We start from the raw sequence: 18,259 nt of genomic DNA, 5'->3' as shown, positions 1-18,259 counted from the left end.
ATGGCGATTGAGAAAGTCAATATTCTGTTCGTTCGCCACGCAGCGGCGAATTCCGCTGTGAACGATGAGCAAAATGTCGGACCCGAGACAGGGCCGGAACTTTACGAGATACTCAACGGCGAGAACACCAAAGTCGGAAACGGCGATTACTTCCTGGACGGCCTTACCAAGGAAGGGCTCGGAGAACTGGAAAGGTTCTGCGATCGGCTTAAGCAGTTCCCGATTCCGGACGTCGCCGCGGTGGTATGTTCGACCTCGACCAGAAGCATCCAGACGGCCCTGGCGATTGCACAAGCTTGTCAGCTCTCGCCCTCTGATGTACGCCCTATCGATGAACTCCGGGAGATCACACCGTGGCCCCATGACCAATCTGCTCTGTACCAAGAAGAAAACGGCAAGCGATACATCAAATACATAATGCTCAGAGGGGGCAGTCGTGAAGATGCTGGAGAGGTCGTTGGCGTAAAGGAAGTTGACATCAGCGGCCTCGATTGGCCAAACGTGGATCAGCAGACCAGGACGCAAAACGTTATGCACCCACGCACTCGCGAAGCGCTCGAAGCCACAGTGACCAGAGGCCGACAGTTGGTCCGAGATGTTGCGAAGGGCATCCAAGGTTCGAGCGCAACTGGCAATCGGACTGTGATCGTTGTCACACACGGCGGCATCCTAAATGTTTTGCTTGACAAGTACTACTGCGACATGAAAAACGGAAAACTAGTCAGCTCGACGACGCTCAAGAACCTAGACGCAGTCAATTGCTCGTTCTCCTCTGCTGACGATCCCGAAGCGAGACTACAGGAAAAGGGGTGGGATCAGAAGTGGGTTGGCCATTTGGGATTGCACTATCGTAACCTCATCGGCGACACCAAACAGCCTGGACAGGATGGTATTGACCACGAGATTGACCACGAGGAAGCCTACTGGAAGTTCAACCAACGGGCAGGGGCTGAGGTGACGGGGAAAGATCAAGGTCTGATTCAGATACTGTTAATATAACGTGGGTAGACGTTTAGTTATTCTGGCGATGAAAACCACAGATAATTTTTATACTATACTTCAGTAGCTAACTGCTTTCATAGCTTGTGCTGTGAACTTGTTGTCACTAGGCTGATGCTCTTGAGTGGAGGCTTATGCCGTTTCGCCATTGCCCACCTTCTCTCCAACCCCGAACCTGTAGACTTTAGCCCGGAGAAGCTATCCGCGAGCCGTACCTCGACGTACCAGGTCCTCAAACCACCGCTATTTCGGCACCCACCCACTCAGGGGCACCCTTGCCCTGCAAGCCCTCATCCTTTTTTCTCCAATTCCTCTCGCATATTGAAATGAACGCAGAGCATAAGTACCCCGACCATCCTTCCCCAGACTCATTTCTACTTCCATCACATACCGGTGCATAGCAATGCCTATACTAACATTAAACCGGGGCCTGCCTACACGCTGTCAACGATATCCATTAAATCGGACTTCTCATGCTTTTGTGCCCTTTTGTCACACCCCGGCAATACTGCACGACTCCTCTACCGCCCTTCGGCTCTTTGGTGCCACCCTATTGACCGATTGTGAATCCCCCGAGTAATAACACCGTCGCTTCCATTACTCCCCTACGGCTGCTTCCGTTACGGAAAGCACTCAGCAACACCATGCCTGGCAGACCTGAAGGATTGGTCCTGACCGTGGACCCGAACGTCATCCACAAGGTCGACACTGCTAATGCTCAGAACCTCTTCAACATGTGGACAGGTACGTTTACTTGCCCGTTCCTGGTGCAGCCCGGCCTGGCACTAACTCTCCCGGCAGTCTTCTCTAGATGTGCGGATTCAGTCGAGCAAGGTAGGAGGTTAGAAAACCTCAGCTGGAGACTGTGGAACCGCGAGACCTCTTGCTGCGACGCTACCGAGGAAAGCTACAACAAGCAAAGTCCACCCACATCGCCCCCTCTACAGCGCCCAAGGACATTCCCGATGTACGGATACCAGAGGTCCCTCAGCTGTCTGACAGCGTCGACTCTGCCGTTAACGACGAAGAGGCCATCGAGTCCAGCTCCGAATCCGAACCCATGGAGATTTCCCGACCTAGGATTCTGCGACAAGACTCGAGCACGAGCAACCGCAGTCGGGGCCGTGAGTACCATATCACTTCTGACCACCTGGAGAAGATAATCGTCTCTATAATACAAAATAAGGAGCCCAATCTGGCACCTTTGACCAACATGTCCTCGCCGTCTCCCGAGCCCGAGTTGGACGACTCGCGGACAGCTTATTCGTCCCCAGATGTTCAACCGACACCCGACACACCTACCACACCGGCAACTGAGCCCATGTGCCACTCATCTGCAGAGGCCCCTTTAGTCATGTCTGCATCGCTGTCATCGCCAGGTGTCGCGTCTAGCAGCAGCGAACGTGCCTCCAGCTGCACCACCATCATTTGCGGTTTCTCTCCCTCTCAAGTCTCCATTCCTGCCCTGCAGCTTCGTAGCCAGGAGTTAATGAAGCAACTCGCCCTTGCCACGATTCCCGAAACTCAAGTTACAACCACCTGCTCTTCTGGTGATAAGTCCTCTCCTCGGAGCTTGGTACAACACAAGGCGCTCGCCCCTCAGGACAAGCCCAAGATGTTCCAGCTCGGCGCATCATATGGATCTGTTGAAAGCCCCAGCTCATCCTCAAAGAACCCCATGCACTCTGCTCGGCCCAACACTCTTCTCAATGTCCAGAAGAAGCAGACGTCTTTCCGCAACCAGGTTAGCACGCACACTATTCAGACACAGTCTAGCGACGAGCAATCGAACAGCCAAATCGATGAGAGCGCCATCGACGACGAAGATGATTCGGAATGGGAGGACTCAATTGAAGAGGGCGGCAAGGAAAGCATGGATGACCCAGTCACGTTCAAGCGCGTGCCATCCAAGCCTAACCTGACCTCCCACCGATCCAACCTCAGCCTAATGTTTGCCGCTGGGCAGGAACAACAACAGCCCCGTGGCTTGGGTGCCGCTATTGCTTCGCAATCAACTTCGGCGCTGCAACGAGCGCGGACTCTCCAGAGCATCCCCATAGTGAAGGCCACTTCCCCCAATGACTCTGACGACAGTGGCCTAGAAATGAAGGGTGGCATGCGCCGGACCCCATTGAGGCCCATTAAGGAGATACCTCGCAGCACTGCTCAGCCTATCATGACCAATACCAATGCCACTCAACGGCAATCGGCATTGTCGCCCCAAACTACGAGACGCAACATGCTGCATCGTGAGTTGACCGAGTCACTCCGCCGACAGCTGCTCTGGGAGCGTCAGCAAAAGACATCTACTGCCAACGCTGTGCTGAAGAGGCGGCATACGTCCCACGACGTGGCTCGCCTCAAGCAATACCCCAAGAAGGCCTACATGGACAAGGCCGAGGAGACCAAAGAGGAGCCCAATGCGACTAGCTGGAACCAGTATCTGGAGCGTGACGCAGTTGGCGGATACCACGCCCAGGGATGGTGATCGTCCCACACACTACCAGACTTGACTACCTTGTATTTCCTGCATTAGTAAGCGGGTGATTCTGAAGAAGCGGTTGATTAACAACATAACGGACGGCATTCTCTCGGTGCGGGTGTACGTCGCAGCGCCGTTCATTCGTTCATATCATGACCCTTTCAGCTACGACTGACTCTCCCAGTTAATTTCGCTGGTACGTGGTCTTCCTAATTATTCAACCAGATCTAACCCCACTAGTTGTGGACATCGAGTATTTACGGGAATATTGGGGGATTGTAGGATCGACGCGATGCAGGTCTCCTAGCCATCATATCATGGACCCGGTCACTTCCTTCTTCACAGGGATACCACCTGACGTGCATGACTTGGTTCTGCGGCTTCGCAACCACAGCCTCCCCCCCATGCAGCACCGCTTGGTTGCCGGACCCCCACAACTCGCGTATCAGACCGATCTCGTCCCTGCCCGTCACTTTCGCTTCCGTGTGTAGCGCTGGTACTCTCTATATTATGAGTGTACGCATCGCGCGTGCCCACCCCATTTTCTCGATTTTTACTACATTGCGGCACGTGGACTAAGATAGCGGGTGATGATGTGGAACCAGTACTGGCAGACTTCTTGTTGACACCTTGTTCCACACCTACCTTGTTTCCTGCCGAAGACGACGCCATTTATCAGGCAAATAATAAAGAAGATACCGGCTGCTTGCTTGTCTTGCCCGACCACTTATCCCCTTTTTGCCTATTGGCTAATCGCAGCAAGCCGCTTCGCTACTCTCCACCTTAGCTAGTTAAACTAGAAGCAAACACAATCGACTCCCTGCCCCAGTTGTATCCAGTCTATACAGTACCGCCTGGAATCCGACAGGTACCGGTTCTCATGGCGGCCGAGTTGCGGACGCGCTGTACCCCATGTCCGGTGTGCATCGACTGGACTTGATCCTATCCTCCGGAGGTTAGCAAGTGGCTCAGTGGCTAGCTGTATACATACCGCGTATCCACCTATGATATCCTGTTCGAGCTGGTGGATACGTTTAGTGCTACAAACAGTTGTCCAGGCGGGAAGAGCGGGGGAACGCCACAGCGCAGCTGGTTGCTTTTCGTCGCGAAGGTCATGGGTATAAGAGAAGCGTCGGCCGTGAGTATGCTCATTGTGAAGTAACTATTATAAATGTCACTTCTTAGTCCTTGTTTCACAATGGAGGTCGAGGTCCAGCCATTCACCGTGATTCAGGCCGGGGTGGTCATGAAGTGCCCATTCATTATCAGCACTAGCGCACCATGCAATTTCTTTCATGCAGTGCTCGTCAATCTCTCAGGCAAAGTCCTCGAGGATCACCTCATGAGTGAGCCCGTCACGACACCCAAAATACTGTACGCCAATCCTGGTCACGATTTAAGTGCTAAGGCGTTACATTTTGGTATCTTCCGCAAACTTACTATCGTTTGCTCTGGTCGGTACAAAATCCGCGTCGATGCGCATACGGTAGACAGCCAAGGGGCCACGTGCCAACAGTGCGTGGTGAGTAGTGCGTTCACCGTTCAAAGCGGCCCAGTGGATAGCGGAAAACCGAGTAAGTTATATCTTATACTAGGACCTACTACATATATTAATCTATTGGGTCTTAGCTCCCGATGAGAGATCAATTCTTCGCTGGTTGAAGAAAATGGGTATAAGAACGGGAAGGATTTAGTTTGGAGGCAGATGTGCATATTACCTTCACTCTCGACCAGGAACCTTTTTTCCCACTTCTCGTCTGGGAGGGAAACAGCCAATAAATTTGCGTGATTTCGCTTATCTACCCGTTCTACCAACACACCGCAACTAAATCCGTCTACTCTCCCAGCTAGGAATACCCACGTGTATTTTGTTGTGCATCTTCTTATCGTACGGTGGCACACCCAAAATATACCCATGACCTATTCGCCTGCACTACCGACGCCATCTACCTGTCTAGACTTCCAGACCCCTTCCCCAGTGCAACTGCATATCTGCAGCCTTCCGCGTGCTTTTGTGGGCATACCACTGAGCCGACTGGGACAAAAGATGCAACCGCCAATTGCCCCAGGGCAAATGGTGGCACATGAAGATAGTCTAGTGGAGGCTTGACCCTGCTAACAGCTTGTCTGGTAGAGCTTGTACAGGAACAGCAGGTGTATTACCGGATTAGTTAAGCTGTCTCTAGAAGCAACCAATCAATTTGTATGGTTTGTTTCGTTTTGGCTAGTCAGGCTCTTGACATGGGCGGTACTGTACAGTAAGGACCACCGACCCGCTTAAATGACCAGGCCCTGGTCCTATTGGCCAATGTTTCACTACGGACAGATATATGGTAATTCCCCAGACTCCAATTTCTTTTGAGCACGCAGTGATGCGTACGTATCTCCCTAGATAATTAGACGACATCGTTAGCTCAGAATCAAGACACCGAGTTTCATGTATCGATGAAAGGGTCCGTTGTTAAGGCACGTCTATAGTTCTCTGATTGTTATCCTGGTACTCCCATACTCCGGCCACCGGTAGTAGCGCTCGACCACAGTATCAGCTCAGTGGCTACCGCTACCACAGATTTCAGGTATGACGTACCGTATCGCCACTGGTACGTATTAGCCTTCACCAAGTTCGTCAAGCTCCTTGGCACTGCCTTGTTTTGACTGCATTGCGAAACGGGTGACGGATGGTATCCTGCCGGTGCAGGTATATGTCATAATGTAATATGTCTAATCTATAAGTTAGCGGAAAAATCAAAGAGTGCAGATCTGCTTAGCATGTTGAACTTACAAAATCGACACCAGCTCATGGTTTATATCCGCCACAACAGTAGAGCCGACTAATCTTCCGAATCCGTGTCATCTACCATGCCCAGCAAAGTCTTATCCAAATTGTCAAGTTCTTCGTCCTTTTCTTCATCCTTACAACCGACGTCCTCTTCGGCGCCACTAGCCAGGCCGAAAAGCTCTTTTTTCATGCCGTCAGGTCGTTGGCGTCTTCCATGATGACGTCGCCAGCAGCAGAGTCATTGGTGCGAGACTCACTCTGGCCGTCGTGCTCCGCTCTTTTGCTGCCTTCGGCATACTCCCCATTGACATCCGGGGTACCACCGGCGTGTGTGTGCTGCGCTCTGAAAGGACGCGAGGCACCACGGTTGGAGTATTCGGGCTTTACCCATCCCTCAAGGTGCCGGCCTAAGTGTCGGAAAGATGCAGCATTGCTCACAAACTCTTCGCCAAAATCGTCCGGCTCGGATGCTAATGGAAAGAGACCACCGAAGCCCGGACGGAAGGGCACGGATTTATCCATAGCGTACCCTGACTCTCCTTCATCGCTGTCGACAAATGGGTCAGCCATGGCATCAAGGCGATGTATTGCGCGAATAATAGCGCTCTCCTGTCGCCGCGCCTTCCGTGCTTTGTGATGGGCCTTTCGCAGTCTTCGATCCAAGATGTACTCGACGCGCAGGTGTCGGGTGTGCTTCACGGAAACCTGATGAGCAGTAGGTGGTCGCCGCTTACGTGGCACCACGCCGTCGATTGCTGCGGATCTGGGCCTGGCGCCGGGCAGACGCGCGAGTGTACTTAGGGCCAGAGTCGTTCTCGTACTATCGAGGTTGGAATTGTGCGTAGATGGTCTGATCGGCGGCAATACCCCTGCAGAGATGCCCTCATCGCCAAGCAGCTTGTCTCTTGAAGCAGAACGCTTGATTAGTTGGTGATTCTGGGAATCCTGAGTATAGGCGGCAATGATATTAGCTCGCTGGGCCTCTTTCCCGTGGCCAAAGTCGATCTCGGTTTGTGGGTCGATGTTTTCTTGGTCTTCCTCTTCGGGTGTCATGGAGGCCAGCCTGGGGACCTCTTGATTAGCCAACTTTGAGTTGTAGACCACACCAGCACCAAATGGGTTCTCGCTACATCCTTCTTCTGTGAAATCCGATTCTAGGTAGAACCACATGAGCCATAGGAAAGCGGTGGCGCGAGAGGCACTGGTGAAATTGGTCTTCATGATCAAGTCATGGAACTCGCCATCATTCGGGAAATGTAACTCGGTGACGTGTATTGCCTCTTGGAAGGTGAGGGAGATCAGGTTGGCCGGGTCCGTTCGTGGGATATTGAGCCCCTTCAAGCCTTCCAGATCCTGAGGCTTGGGTCTGTCTTCGGCAGCGCCCTTGAGGCCCTTGAGGATGGACTTCAGCCGAGGAGCATCCTGCAATTGTTTGTACGCAGTGTCATTCTGGTAGGCTTGGAGCGACGGGATGGCATGGTAGGTGCGAAGCTGGGCTCGCATCTCAGGGGAGACTAGTAGGAAACAGAGGTTAGCATGAAAAGCCGACAGGGAAAGAACTAGATTACTAGAGCAACTTACAGTTCAAGGTGGTATTTATACGGCCAACATTGACCAATAGACAGACCATAGCCATGCTCTTCGCGGACTCCCGATTACTAAGCAGCTTGTCGCTGAGGACTTTGCTCGTAATGCTACTCCTAGCCATGGTGTCGATGTATAAGTCGGCAAAGGTCTGCTTCTCGGTCTTGACGAGGTCGTAGCTGTTGGTAAAAACCTTTCGCGCGTCGTCGAAGATGGCGCGGAGGAAGTCGTATTGGATGTCTTTGCGCCAGAGTGGCACGCCATCTCGTTTCTTGAGGGGTCGAACCCGGCCGGTTGAGCAGGCAGTACCATTATTTATGCCGTTCATAGTGAGTGAACTTTGGGTAAACTGCTCGCTCTTCAGTGGTTTGGGAAATAAGCTAACGATCAACTTAAAGGAGCCTAGTAAGGCACTACCATAATGTGTCGCGACCTGCCATTGTAAAATGTGCTATATATAAGGATAGAAATAACGAGGAAAAGAGGTGATGGGAAAAGAGTGGTGACATATTATCGAGGGATACCCGGCAAATACGAGAAGGCTTTTCCTTGGGTACTCTTCTTATATGCTGTCAAATTGAATCCAGCCAGCCATTGCAGAAAACTAAAAGCTGATGGAGGGTTCGGCTTCGAGGCCCCTGAAGCCAACTCAGGACGAGGGTAGATTGTAAGGCATGTACCCCCGCCTACTTGCATATAGGGAGCGAATCGGGGACACTTCCAGACTTGATACAGGGGCATTGGGCTCTGTGTTATTTACTACCCGCAGGATACGTAGATGCAAATTTGGGGGCTGCAAGGCCTTGGCGAGGTTGCTAGGCCCTGTAACCCAGGCCGTTACGCTACCTGTACACTCTGGAAATCATATTCCCAACCCCCCTTCGTGGGTAAAGAGGGGGCGGCCGCAATAAACATAACCTGCATCGAAAGTGTTGTTTCCTAGCGAGAAAGGGAGTCCCTACAACATATACATACGACCTTTCCACTCTTACCAGCACGTATTCCTCCTTATTTGGTTGTAAACCATACTCATTATTAGTCTTCGCTCATCTTTCGAACTGGAGAACCCTTTCAGACCAAAGACGTGCGGTAAGCTACCACAACTACCCCTCTAACCTCTTCCCATTTTTCTATTTCCCCGCTACATCATTGAGGCGTTCAATTGTGCATCGACATCTTTTGTCAGCATCATGGTGCCGCCTATACCTACCCAGGGTGCGGTCGTGCAGGATGTCCCCATCCGGCATGGAAGCCAGCAGACTGTAGACCGGGTTACGGACCAGCTGGAGGCGCCGTCACTGGACGATCGCGGTTATCGCGTTGTTCGTCTGGTTAACCACATGGAATGTCTCCTGGTTCATGATCCGGAGACGGACAAGGCAAGCGCGGCTTTGGATGTGAATGTAGGCAACTTTAGTGATGAGGAGCACACGCCAGGTATGGCTCACGCCGTGGAACATGTAAGTCTAGCTGTCTGTCACGATGCCGTCTGTCACGTTGCCGTCTGAGCCGTTTCTGACTGACGCCGCGCAGCTCTTGTTCATGGGAACTAAGAAGTATCCGGTGGAAAATGCGTACAACCAGTATCTATCAGCGCACTCTGGACACTCCAATGCCTATACTGGTGCAACTTCCACAAACTACTTTTTCGAGGTAGGCGCGAAACCTGACGAGGGCAAAGGATCATCCGAGTCCCCATTGTATGGGGCTCTGGATCGCTTCGCTCAGTTCTTCATTGAGCCACTGTTTCTCTTATCGGCTTTGGACCGTGAGCTGCGAGCCGTTGATTCGGAGAACAAGAAGAACCAGCAGAATGATCAGTGGCGTTTGTACCAACTCGAGAAGAGCTTATCGAACCCAAAGCACCCCTACTGCCACTTTGGTACGGGAAACTTTGAAGTTCTTAAGACAGAGCCCGAGGCACGCGGTATCGACGTCCGGGCCAAATTCATGGAGTTCCATGAGAAGCATTACTCGGCAAACATAATGAAGCTGTGTGTGCTTGGCCGGGAGACCCTTGACGTCCTGGAACGCTGGGCGGCCGAGCTTTTTTCAGCTGTGCCCAACAAGAATCTGTCTCAAAACCGGTGGGAAGATGAAGTGCCATTTACGGAAGAACAGCTGAACTGGCAATGCTTTGCGAAGCCTGTTATGGACTCGAGGGCGCTTAACCTCTTCTTCCCATTCATGGACGAGGTGAAGCTCTACGAATCGCAGCCAAGCCAGTATATCAGTCACCTGATTGGGCATGAGGGGCGTGGCAGTATTTTCTCGTATATTAAATCCAAAGGCTGGGCCAACTCGCTAAGTGCCGGTGTGGATGCTGTTTGCCCCGGCACCCCCGGGGTGTTTAACTGCCAGGTTCGACTAACCCAAGATGTAAGTGCTCTCTGGTAGTAATGGTCAGTCCCTAGGCTAACTTTGAGATACAGGGCTTGGTGAACTACAAGGAAATCGTTAAGGTCTTCTTTCAATACATTGCTTTGCTTCGAGAAACCCCACCGCAGGAATGGATTTTCCAGGAGCTGAAGGGCATGGCCGACGTGGACTTCAAGTTTAAGCAGAAAACCCCAGCCAGCCGTTTCACGAGCAAGATTGCCGCCGTCATGCAGAAGCCATTGCCGAGAGAGTGGTTACTTAGTGGGCAAAGCCGACTCCGCAAGTTTGACGCCGACCTTATTTCCCAGGGGTTGGATTGTCTTCGGCCGGACAATTTCAGGATGACCCTGGTTTCTAGAGACTACCCTGGTGACTGGGACCAGAATGAAAAGTGGTATGGAACCGAGTACAAGGCGGAGAAGATCCCTGAAGAGTTCCTTGCGGAGATAGCAAAGGCCGCCAGTGCTGACGCCAAAGCGCGTTTGCCTCAATTGCATCTGCCGCACAAGAACCAGTTCATCCCGACCAAGCTGGAAGTCGAAAAGAAGGAAGTTAAAGAGCCAGCCTTGGCGCCTCGTCTACTACGGAACGACAACGCGGCCAGAACATGGTTCAAGAAAGATGACACCTTCTGGGTACCGAAGGCGAACCTAGTGGTTAGCTGCAAGAACCCCATTATCTTTGCCACGGCAGAGAACTCGGTGAAGGCCAAGTTATACACGGACCTTGTCCGGGATGCTATGGAGGAGTACTCCTATAATGCAGAACTGGCAGGCTTGCAGTACTACGTTACTCTGGACTCCCGGGGCCTCTTTGTTGAAGTGTCGGGTTATAATGATAAGCTCCCAATTTTGCTAGAGCAGGTTTTGATAACCATGCGCGACCTGGAGATCCGTGATGCACGCTTTGATATCGTCAAAGAGCGGTTGTCGCGTGGGTACAAAAACTGGGAGCTCCAACAACCATTCACACAGATCGGAGATTATATCTCATGGCTTACCTCGGAGCATGACTTCGTCGTGGATCAACTTGAAGCGGAGCTCCTAGGCATTACCGTTGAAGCTACACGGGCTTTCTATAAGCAACTCATCTCCTAAATGTATATTGAAGCTTACGTACACGGCAACTTGTATAAGGAGGATGCCCTGAAACTGACCACGATGATTAAGAATACGCTGAAGCCCCGTGTGCTCCTCAAGGACCAGTTACCGATCCTACGATCCCTGGTGTTTCCCGAGGGTGTTAACTATCTCTACAAGAAGACACTCAAGGATCCCGTCAACGTCAACCACTGCATTGAATACTATCTCCACATCGGAAATAGGGGTGACCGCATGGTGCGAGCTAAGACGCAGCTGCTCGACTAAATTATACACGAACCTGCTTTCGATCAGCTGCGCACTAAGGAGCAACTTGGCTATGTTATTTTCAGTGGCATTCGAAGCTGCTCGACGACTTATAGTTTCCGGTTCATTATCCAAAGCGAGAGAACTTGTGAATATTTGGAGTTACGTATTAATTCATTCCTGGATGCCCAAGCTACTGCGCTAAGCACCATAAGCGATACCGAGTTCGAGAGCCACAAGAGAGCCGTGGTAGTCAAACGCCTCGAGAAGGTGAATAACCTCAATCAGGAGACTGGAAGGCACTGGGCACAAATTTCCAACGAGTACTACGATTTTGAAGCAGGTATGGCTGTCTCCCGAAAGCATATCATATGCACATGTTACTAACGCCCGAGATTAGCGCAAGAAGATGCCATTCATGTGAAGCAATTGACCAAGTCTGACATGATGGAGTTCTACTCGAACCACATCCTGCCCTCGTCGCCTAGGAGGGCTAAGGTGGTGGTGTACTTGGAGGCCCAAGGCACAAGTGCCAAGACACAGGAGGCAGCCTCGGCCGACAAGGAAGCCGAGACAGTACCAAATAAAGGGATTGTGCCCTATCTGATTACCGAAGTCAGAGAGTACAAGTCTTAATTGGTCGCCAGCTCCGGGGCACGCCCGACACGGGAGCTTGCCGAGTTTTAGGATTTTGATTCCAAACTGTGAGCTTCGTATTGAGAACCTCGTGTTGTGGCTATTTATCGCGGCTCCAAATGGGCGATTTCAAGTTTCGAGGGATTGTATAGCAGATGCGCCAAGGTATACGAAATTGAGATTAATATGGCACTGAATCTGTTTTGCAACGGACACTGCGAGTAGTTTTCCCTTTTTTTATCTTGTTTCGCTATTTGGTTGGTTAGTTATTGGAACATTTGAGAGGTAATTACTAGGTCTATGTAAATAAAGCTTATGAATGTTACCGATCTCTTTAGCCACTGTCTGATTGTATTCACAACGTCCGCATGAATACTGCATCGCAGACAGCCGTCATTGCAGAGTATGTGTTGGGAGACTTCTGGGGGTGCCCTGAGGGGACGGGCGTTGCAGGAGGTCGGCAGTAGTGTGTGACTGCCTCAAAGATGGAATCGACCAACTACTGAGGCCAGCCTGTTGGCTATGGTAGTATGTGGCTAATGGGCGTGGCCTGCGGAAGCAGGAGACACAGTTCCGGGCTAACCCCTTGCAAGCTCGCATTTCCCAACAAGCACTGTAACCACAGGTAATCCTCCCCCTTTTCGCTTTTTCAGCTGCCTACGGCACAACTCCCGGTACCCGCCGCCGAATCTCTCCTGGGTCACGCCCGCTAATACGACCATCCTTATCTGGGACCAAATGGACAGGTCGCACGCCATTTAGCGAGTCCACATCACTCCTGGATCCCTGGCCCTATGCAAAAGGACGAAGAGAATTGCCGTCGAAGCCGGCTATGCTGAACGATTCGCTAGATGGTTCCCCTAGCAGTTTCTATAATGCCCGATTCCCAGGCCCCCGTGGCTCAGACCCGATGTCATGATCCAGTGCCTCCCAGATGAACGCGCCACTTATGCTGTCATGACGCACCCGAACCACTCCATCGAAGCCCACTGCTTTTTCGTGGCTTACCTATTCGGTCGGAAGAGGCAGTAGACGGGAGACGCGTCACCCCATCCTAGCTTTCGAGGTAGAATCGGTCATCCACCGCCTGCGGGATAAGGGTCTCGCACCAAATGTTGGGAGTCGTCACATAAAGCTAGGATACACGTATACGGAGCTGGGATAGCATCACATAGCCCACCAGATAAGATGGTCGTTTCACGCCACAGGGCGACCTGACCCATACCAGAGGTTCTATAAAGGCGCCCCAACCTACCAGTCGCCCATGCCACTTTCTCCTGCCGCATCATCCCCCTTCTTCCCCAATCGACTGCAGTGCTACAGCTTCAAACACCATGGCGGTCGCCAACAGCTGCGCCCACTCTTTCAAGATGATCAAGTCCGACAGCACGCTGATCCAGTGGACCTGCAGCCTATGTCATTCAGGTCCCTCTTGGTGGATTTTCGAGTGCCGGTATTGCAAGGTCCATACCTGCCGCGCCTGCGTCCACAACATCTAGTCGACGGATAGTAGCTCTGGTACGTGATGCATTCTGTAAAGACGGCTGACGGATGGCTGACCACGGCCTAGGCTATGCGTTCCCATGCAGTCAAGAGGACTGAAGGTTGATGGCGTATGGGGAGGTTTGAGCTCATGCGTGGCAGAATTTAGCGCGGAACGTGGCGAGTTAATGTGCTGGTCCTCGTATTGCATCGATTACCCCTGTGGAGACTTGCTTTGTTCGTCAACGCCGTGTTTCTATCATGAGATACATATTTTCCCGCACCGTGCAGACTTTCCCATGCTTCCCTCGCAGTCGTAATGCTCTTGATCTCGCCGCCGACGTAGACATATTACGTGGGGAGGTGCTTGTGCCGGGCTCCGTAACGTGAAATGTGTATTTTTGGCAATTCTTGGAGCGTGGGATGGCTTCGGCTGTAAGCCTCGGGATGTCGACTACGGTCTCCTGACCGGGCGGGTTCTGTAAATCCAGAATCCGAAGCTATCTTTGTGCCGTATCCCCGTGTACATAGCACAACTTGCCACTGGAATATAGATAAGTGTCGGCGAGTCCAATCATCGCCACAACGTAAGGGCGAGCTTCTGCGACGGCTCTCCGCCTTTTAACTAATCGTCTCAGTGCTCTCGCATACCGGCCGTCGTGCACTGCCTGCTGCGCCTTAAGAGAGTAAGGTGCTTTTGCCTAATTAACATCAGTAAGCTGAACCCGTAAATCCCGGCAACCAAGAAATGTCTTACCCGAACGATGAGTTTGCAGAATCTATCTTCGGTGATGATATACTGGAAGTGGCGGCAGCAGAAGGATAAGTCGAATACCTCCTCAATACTGAGGCGCATGGCAATATTGGCAACCATCTCATAGGGTAGTTTTATCAATCCCGACGAGGTGGGCCGGGCCATCATAGCACCACTATTGGATGGCACTCTCGCCCCAGACGAAACAAGCCTTTTCATCGTGCTGGAAAAGCCTAAACTTGGCTATGTCGATACTAACTGAGCCAAGCTTTGGTCGTAATCAATAGAACTAGGATGAACCTCCTTTGATCAAGCCGAAAGCAGTGAACGGCTAAGTAGTCGGGGTGATCGCAAACCGCGAGCAACAGGTTGGACCGACGCGCACTCCACGCCTGCCTGATAGGTAGTCGGCGGAATAACGCTAACCAAAACTCGACAGGGCAGCTGCTGTTTGCGCCACGCAGGTGGTGTCTCGAGTTGCTAAATGGGTGGAGGCGGAAGACGAAAAGATTGGAACAAAAAAGGTTGTCGGCGAACTCAGCCTTGTCGTGACGTGGGCCATTTCAGTGGAGTCGCCAGTGCCTCTTCTCTGCGGGTCTCTGCGAAATGATAACCTGGGCAGGGGGAGGCCTGGAGCACTGGGCTGTTAGCGGCCAGGCAAAAGGAGCCAATCCACTTACACCGTTTGCTCTCGCACCCCACATCATACACGGGGTTTTGTAAACGTATTCTCTCGCAGAGCGCGAAATCCAATAGAACCAGGTTTAGATTCACCGGTGCTGGAGCTTCCTCTCGTTAGACTTGCTGACGAAGACGCGGTCGCCGCGAATGCTGGGCTTGCATCACGAATGCACTGGTACGTGTGGGGCTGCTTGACGCAGGGCAACCCGACTTGTGCAGCCAACAGTCATGCAGTGCCATCACCATAATCTGCCTCCGGAGCCAATCGCTTCCAGGTGGTCTCAGCGAAGAGATCCTGACACCCCGACAAAGTGGATCGCAAGGTACTTGTATTAGTCCAGCTAACGAGACATCTGTCGTTCAGGTCCAGTCCTGAGGCTTCCGGTCCAAGTCGCACATATTAGTTGCTCATTGGAGGGAAGTCGGTGAGCGCCTAGGGCCCCTGTTGGTTCACTTGAGGTCTCCCGAGCCCATACTATTTATTGACTTCCCCGTCAGTGCGTATCTCCTGCTTATGCTCATTCTATTCGCCTTGCTCACAAGCCACCATGGCCTTTTCAACCTAGCTCCTTAGCTGGAATGATCTCCTTTACCCTCTAGCCAGTTTTACCCTCGCCTTCTACAATGTCTTTGCCTCTTCACTTGCCATTTTTCATTTCCCTGTATCATCCTGTGCTGGGTATGATCCCCCATAACGCGATACCTACTAGACTCAAAACGAAAAAGACCCAAAAGATGAGTTTCAGAGTCAAACACAATACATCCCAAATCTCTCGGATATCGCCTTTAATTTCTGCAGAAGCCCCTAAGTATAGGACGAAAAGCACAAAAAGCGCTAACAAGCCCCAAAAGCGACGCAGACCTAATAGCAGATTGCGAATTAGAGCTAAGTTACTAGGGGATTATATCCCATTGTCAATCGGGATCTCACTTTCGGGTTCCATTGATTCCCTTGGTTCATGTTAAGAGACGTACTTGCTAGTAAAAGGTCAGGAAGGACTTACTATAATAATATCGATCGCAACGGGATAGCGGTGGTTTAGGGAATTTAGGTAGTGAATTTCAGTTTTAGATAGGATAGGAAGAATGGAAGAAGGAAGATCAATAACAGAAGAGAAGCTTTATTTATCGAATTCCACGCAATTGTACTTACGCCGCCACAGCCGTGGCCGCCCAGGCTTCGTGCCGTCGATCACCGGATGGGGGTTGCTCGATGCAGGTCAACATAACCGATGCAGCCAGGGTCAGGAGGGAGGATCTTTATGAATATTGGTTACTGCTCTCGGGCAACTACCACGCACTGTTATCGCGAGTACCTACGCCCCCTGTTGTAGCATAGGGCGTTGTTCATTGGTGCGACTGCCTTTCTGGACCCTGGTCTGCATGTTCACACTGCCGTGCCCCGCGACTGGCTGCCCGACCCAAGCGCTTCCAGGTAGCGCGAAAGTATTTGAAGCTAGGTTCTACGCCGCGGTGCATGATGCATCATCTTTGGTGACGGAGAAATGTAAATAAATAATCAGGCTGGCTCCAGGGATACGCGCAGGCCTACTCGATGCAGGACAGCTCAATCCAGGTAGCCAACGGCCAGGACATGACCCTACTCGACTGGCGGTGAGAGGACAGGAAACGACCTAGACTTTTTGTAAAGTGTAATATGACTACTACAGGTATCAGCATGTACAAGGCGCGATTAGGACGGGTTGGCATGAGGACTAGGCTGGCAGGGGCAGGACACTTTGTATACCACAAACTGTCAAGTCCGATGCTCGTTGAGATCTTTACCCACTGCTGCCGGGCGTAGGTGATCTATGCCTTCAAGCAATCGCTTGCGGAAAGTCTCAACGAGGCCGCCGGTGCCAGGGCCCGCGCTTCGATATCATTCTCATTGGCCCGGGGCCGTGATAGCAACAGCTCCCAGCAGTCAGAGTGCACACCGAGAAATCCACGATGAACTACAAAATGACATGCGAGCCTTGCCATCAAGGCTCGCCGGCTGAAGTCAGGGAAGTCAACTCACATACTTTCCTTAACGACCTGGCTGACTTCAAGCAACCCCCTTCACAGAGGTTGATCCGAATATGGAGTCTGGACCGCCCGAGGCCAAGCGACCTCGTGTCACAGCTGTCGGTCCGGCGCACTGGCAGCATCTTCCTCAACCTCAACCAACCAATCCACCGCCGCCGCACTCTGCTGGCCCTCACCATCCCCAATTACCTCCACCGCAGCAGTACCAACCGCCCCCTTCTTATCACCGTCCGTTCTATCGTCCAGTCGAGCCGCCTCCTAACCCGGTGCAAGACCAGCTAGATGAGCGCCGTCATCATGAGCCAGACCGATTTGCGCTACCTCCAATACAGGAACACCATCGACATCCTCCTTCGCCAGCGCATATCCTGCCGCATTATCAGCAATATACCAAAGCCCCGCTTATGAAACCTGATCCAACTCATGGAGACATGACTCTCCCTCAGCTGCGCGATCTAAACTTCACCAGCAATGCGCTAGATGGTTTTTCGCCTACGCCCCAGGGGATGCCTCATCCAAACAACCATCTACCAGAGGACCACCGAAGGCCCCAGAGCTTCGACAACGGCCCGCTAGGCCCGCAATACCCTCTCCCTCGCCTGCCATGTACCAACCTGGAAATTACACGCCTGCTCCCCCAACGCCAGCCCAGCTTCCTGGCCACTATGATCCTCAGCCCCCCGGGTATGGGCCACATGCCCCGAGTCCTGAGGTGCCATATCCTGCCCCGGTTGCCATAGCGACAGCCAAAAGAAAGGCGCCACGCGCTTCCCAAGTAGGTATCACGCTGGACCTCCTTATGCACCTCACTGCTGACTCCCGGTGTAGGCTTGTGGCAGTTGCCGACAGCTAAAAGTTAAATGCGATGAGCTGAAGCCGTGTCAGAACTGTAAGGAGAAAGGCATCCAATGTAACTACCGAGAGCCTCCTGCAAAACAGTAAGTTTACAAGTTGTAGCCCAGCCCGTATTGCTGCTAACGAAAAGACAGATCCGATATCTTAGAGTTTGTGCAAGGTCTTCAAGCGCAGATTATTTCAATGTATAATCGCATACTGAAAATGGACAAGAAGATGGACAGCAAACTACAGCACATGCACAAAAAGATCGA

The 18,259-nt window shown here is 52.0% G+C and overlaps 7 protein-coding genes across 7 annotated transcripts; 6 read left to right on the top strand and 1 right to left on the bottom strand.

Moving 5' to 3' along the window:
• On the top strand, positions 1 to 999 carry PG994_015168 (uncharacterized protein; the record flags this gene model as incomplete). Its single annotated transcript, XM_066866577.1, has 1 exon — positions 1 to 999. One exon carries the CDS (start codon positions 1 to 3, stop codon positions 997 to 999), a length of 999 nt encoding a protein of 332 aa, XP_066708253.1.
• Positions 1,000 to 1,643: 644 nt separating this feature from the next.
• PG994_015167 (uncharacterized protein) lies at positions 1,644 to 3,487 on the top strand (the record flags this gene model as incomplete). Its single annotated transcript, XM_066866576.1, has 3 exons — positions 1,644 to 1,743; positions 1,801 to 1,920; positions 1,947 to 3,487. 3 exons carry the CDS (start codon positions 1,644 to 1,646, stop codon positions 3,485 to 3,487), a joined length of 1,761 nt encoding a protein of 586 aa, XP_066708252.1.
• Positions 3,488 to 4,679: 1,192 nt separating this feature from the next.
• PG994_015166 (uncharacterized protein) lies at positions 4,680 to 5,175 on the top strand (the record flags this gene model as incomplete). Its single annotated transcript, XM_066866575.1, has 2 exons — positions 4,680 to 5,055; positions 5,111 to 5,175. The coding sequence occupies 2 exons, from the start codon at positions 4,680 to 4,682 to the stop codon at positions 5,173 to 5,175; spliced, it is 441 nt and encodes a 146-aa protein (XP_066708251.1).
• Positions 5,176 to 6,446: 1,271 nt separating this feature from the next.
• PG994_015165 (INO80 chromatin remodeling complex Ies1) lies at positions 6,447 to 8,172 on the bottom strand (the record flags this gene model as incomplete). Its single annotated transcript, XM_066866574.1, has 2 exons — positions 6,447 to 7,774; positions 7,842 to 8,172. The coding sequence occupies 2 exons, from the start codon at positions 8,170 to 8,172 to the stop codon at positions 6,447 to 6,449; spliced, it is 1,659 nt and encodes a 552-aa protein (XP_066708250.1).
• Positions 8,173 to 9,034: 862 nt separating this feature from the next.
• Positions 9,035 to 11,320, top strand: PG994_015164 (peptidase M16 inactive domain-containing protein; the record flags this gene model as incomplete). The annotated part of the gene is made up of 3 exons (XM_066866573.1): positions 9,035 to 9,304; positions 9,378 to 10,223; positions 10,277 to 11,320. 3 exons carry the CDS (start codon positions 9,035 to 9,037, stop codon positions 11,318 to 11,320), a joined length of 2,160 nt encoding a protein of 719 aa, XP_066708249.1.
• Positions 11,321 to 11,383: 63 nt separating this feature from the next.
• PG994_015163 (insulin-degrading enzyme) lies at positions 11,384 to 12,205 on the top strand (the record flags this gene model as incomplete). The annotated part of the gene is made up of 3 exons (XM_066866572.1): positions 11,384 to 11,560; positions 11,618 to 11,912; positions 11,970 to 12,205. The coding sequence occupies 3 exons, from the start codon at positions 11,384 to 11,386 to the stop codon at positions 12,203 to 12,205; spliced, it is 708 nt and encodes a 235-aa protein (XP_066708248.1).
• Positions 12,206 to 17,203: 4,998 nt separating this feature from the next.
• On the top strand, positions 17,204 to 17,890 carry PG994_015162 (uncharacterized protein; the record flags this gene model as incomplete). Its single annotated transcript, XM_066866571.1, has 1 exon — positions 17,204 to 17,890. One exon carries the CDS (start codon positions 17,204 to 17,206, stop codon positions 17,888 to 17,890), a length of 687 nt encoding a protein of 228 aa, XP_066708247.1.
• Between the last annotated feature and the right edge of the window lie 369 nt (positions 17,891 to 18,259).

The sequence above is a fragment of the Apiospora phragmitis genome (genome assembly GCF_038363925.1).
Source record: "Apiospora phragmitis strain CBS 135458 chromosome Unknown utg000014l:1.0-1827420.0:1.0-1829600.0, whole genome shotgun sequence".
Lineage (NCBI taxonomy): Eukaryota > Fungi > Ascomycota > Sordariomycetes > Amphisphaeriales > Apiosporaceae > Apiospora > Apiospora phragmitis.
Note: the sequence above shows the minus strand (reverse complement) of the source record. Positions and strands in the feature narration are given on the sequence as shown.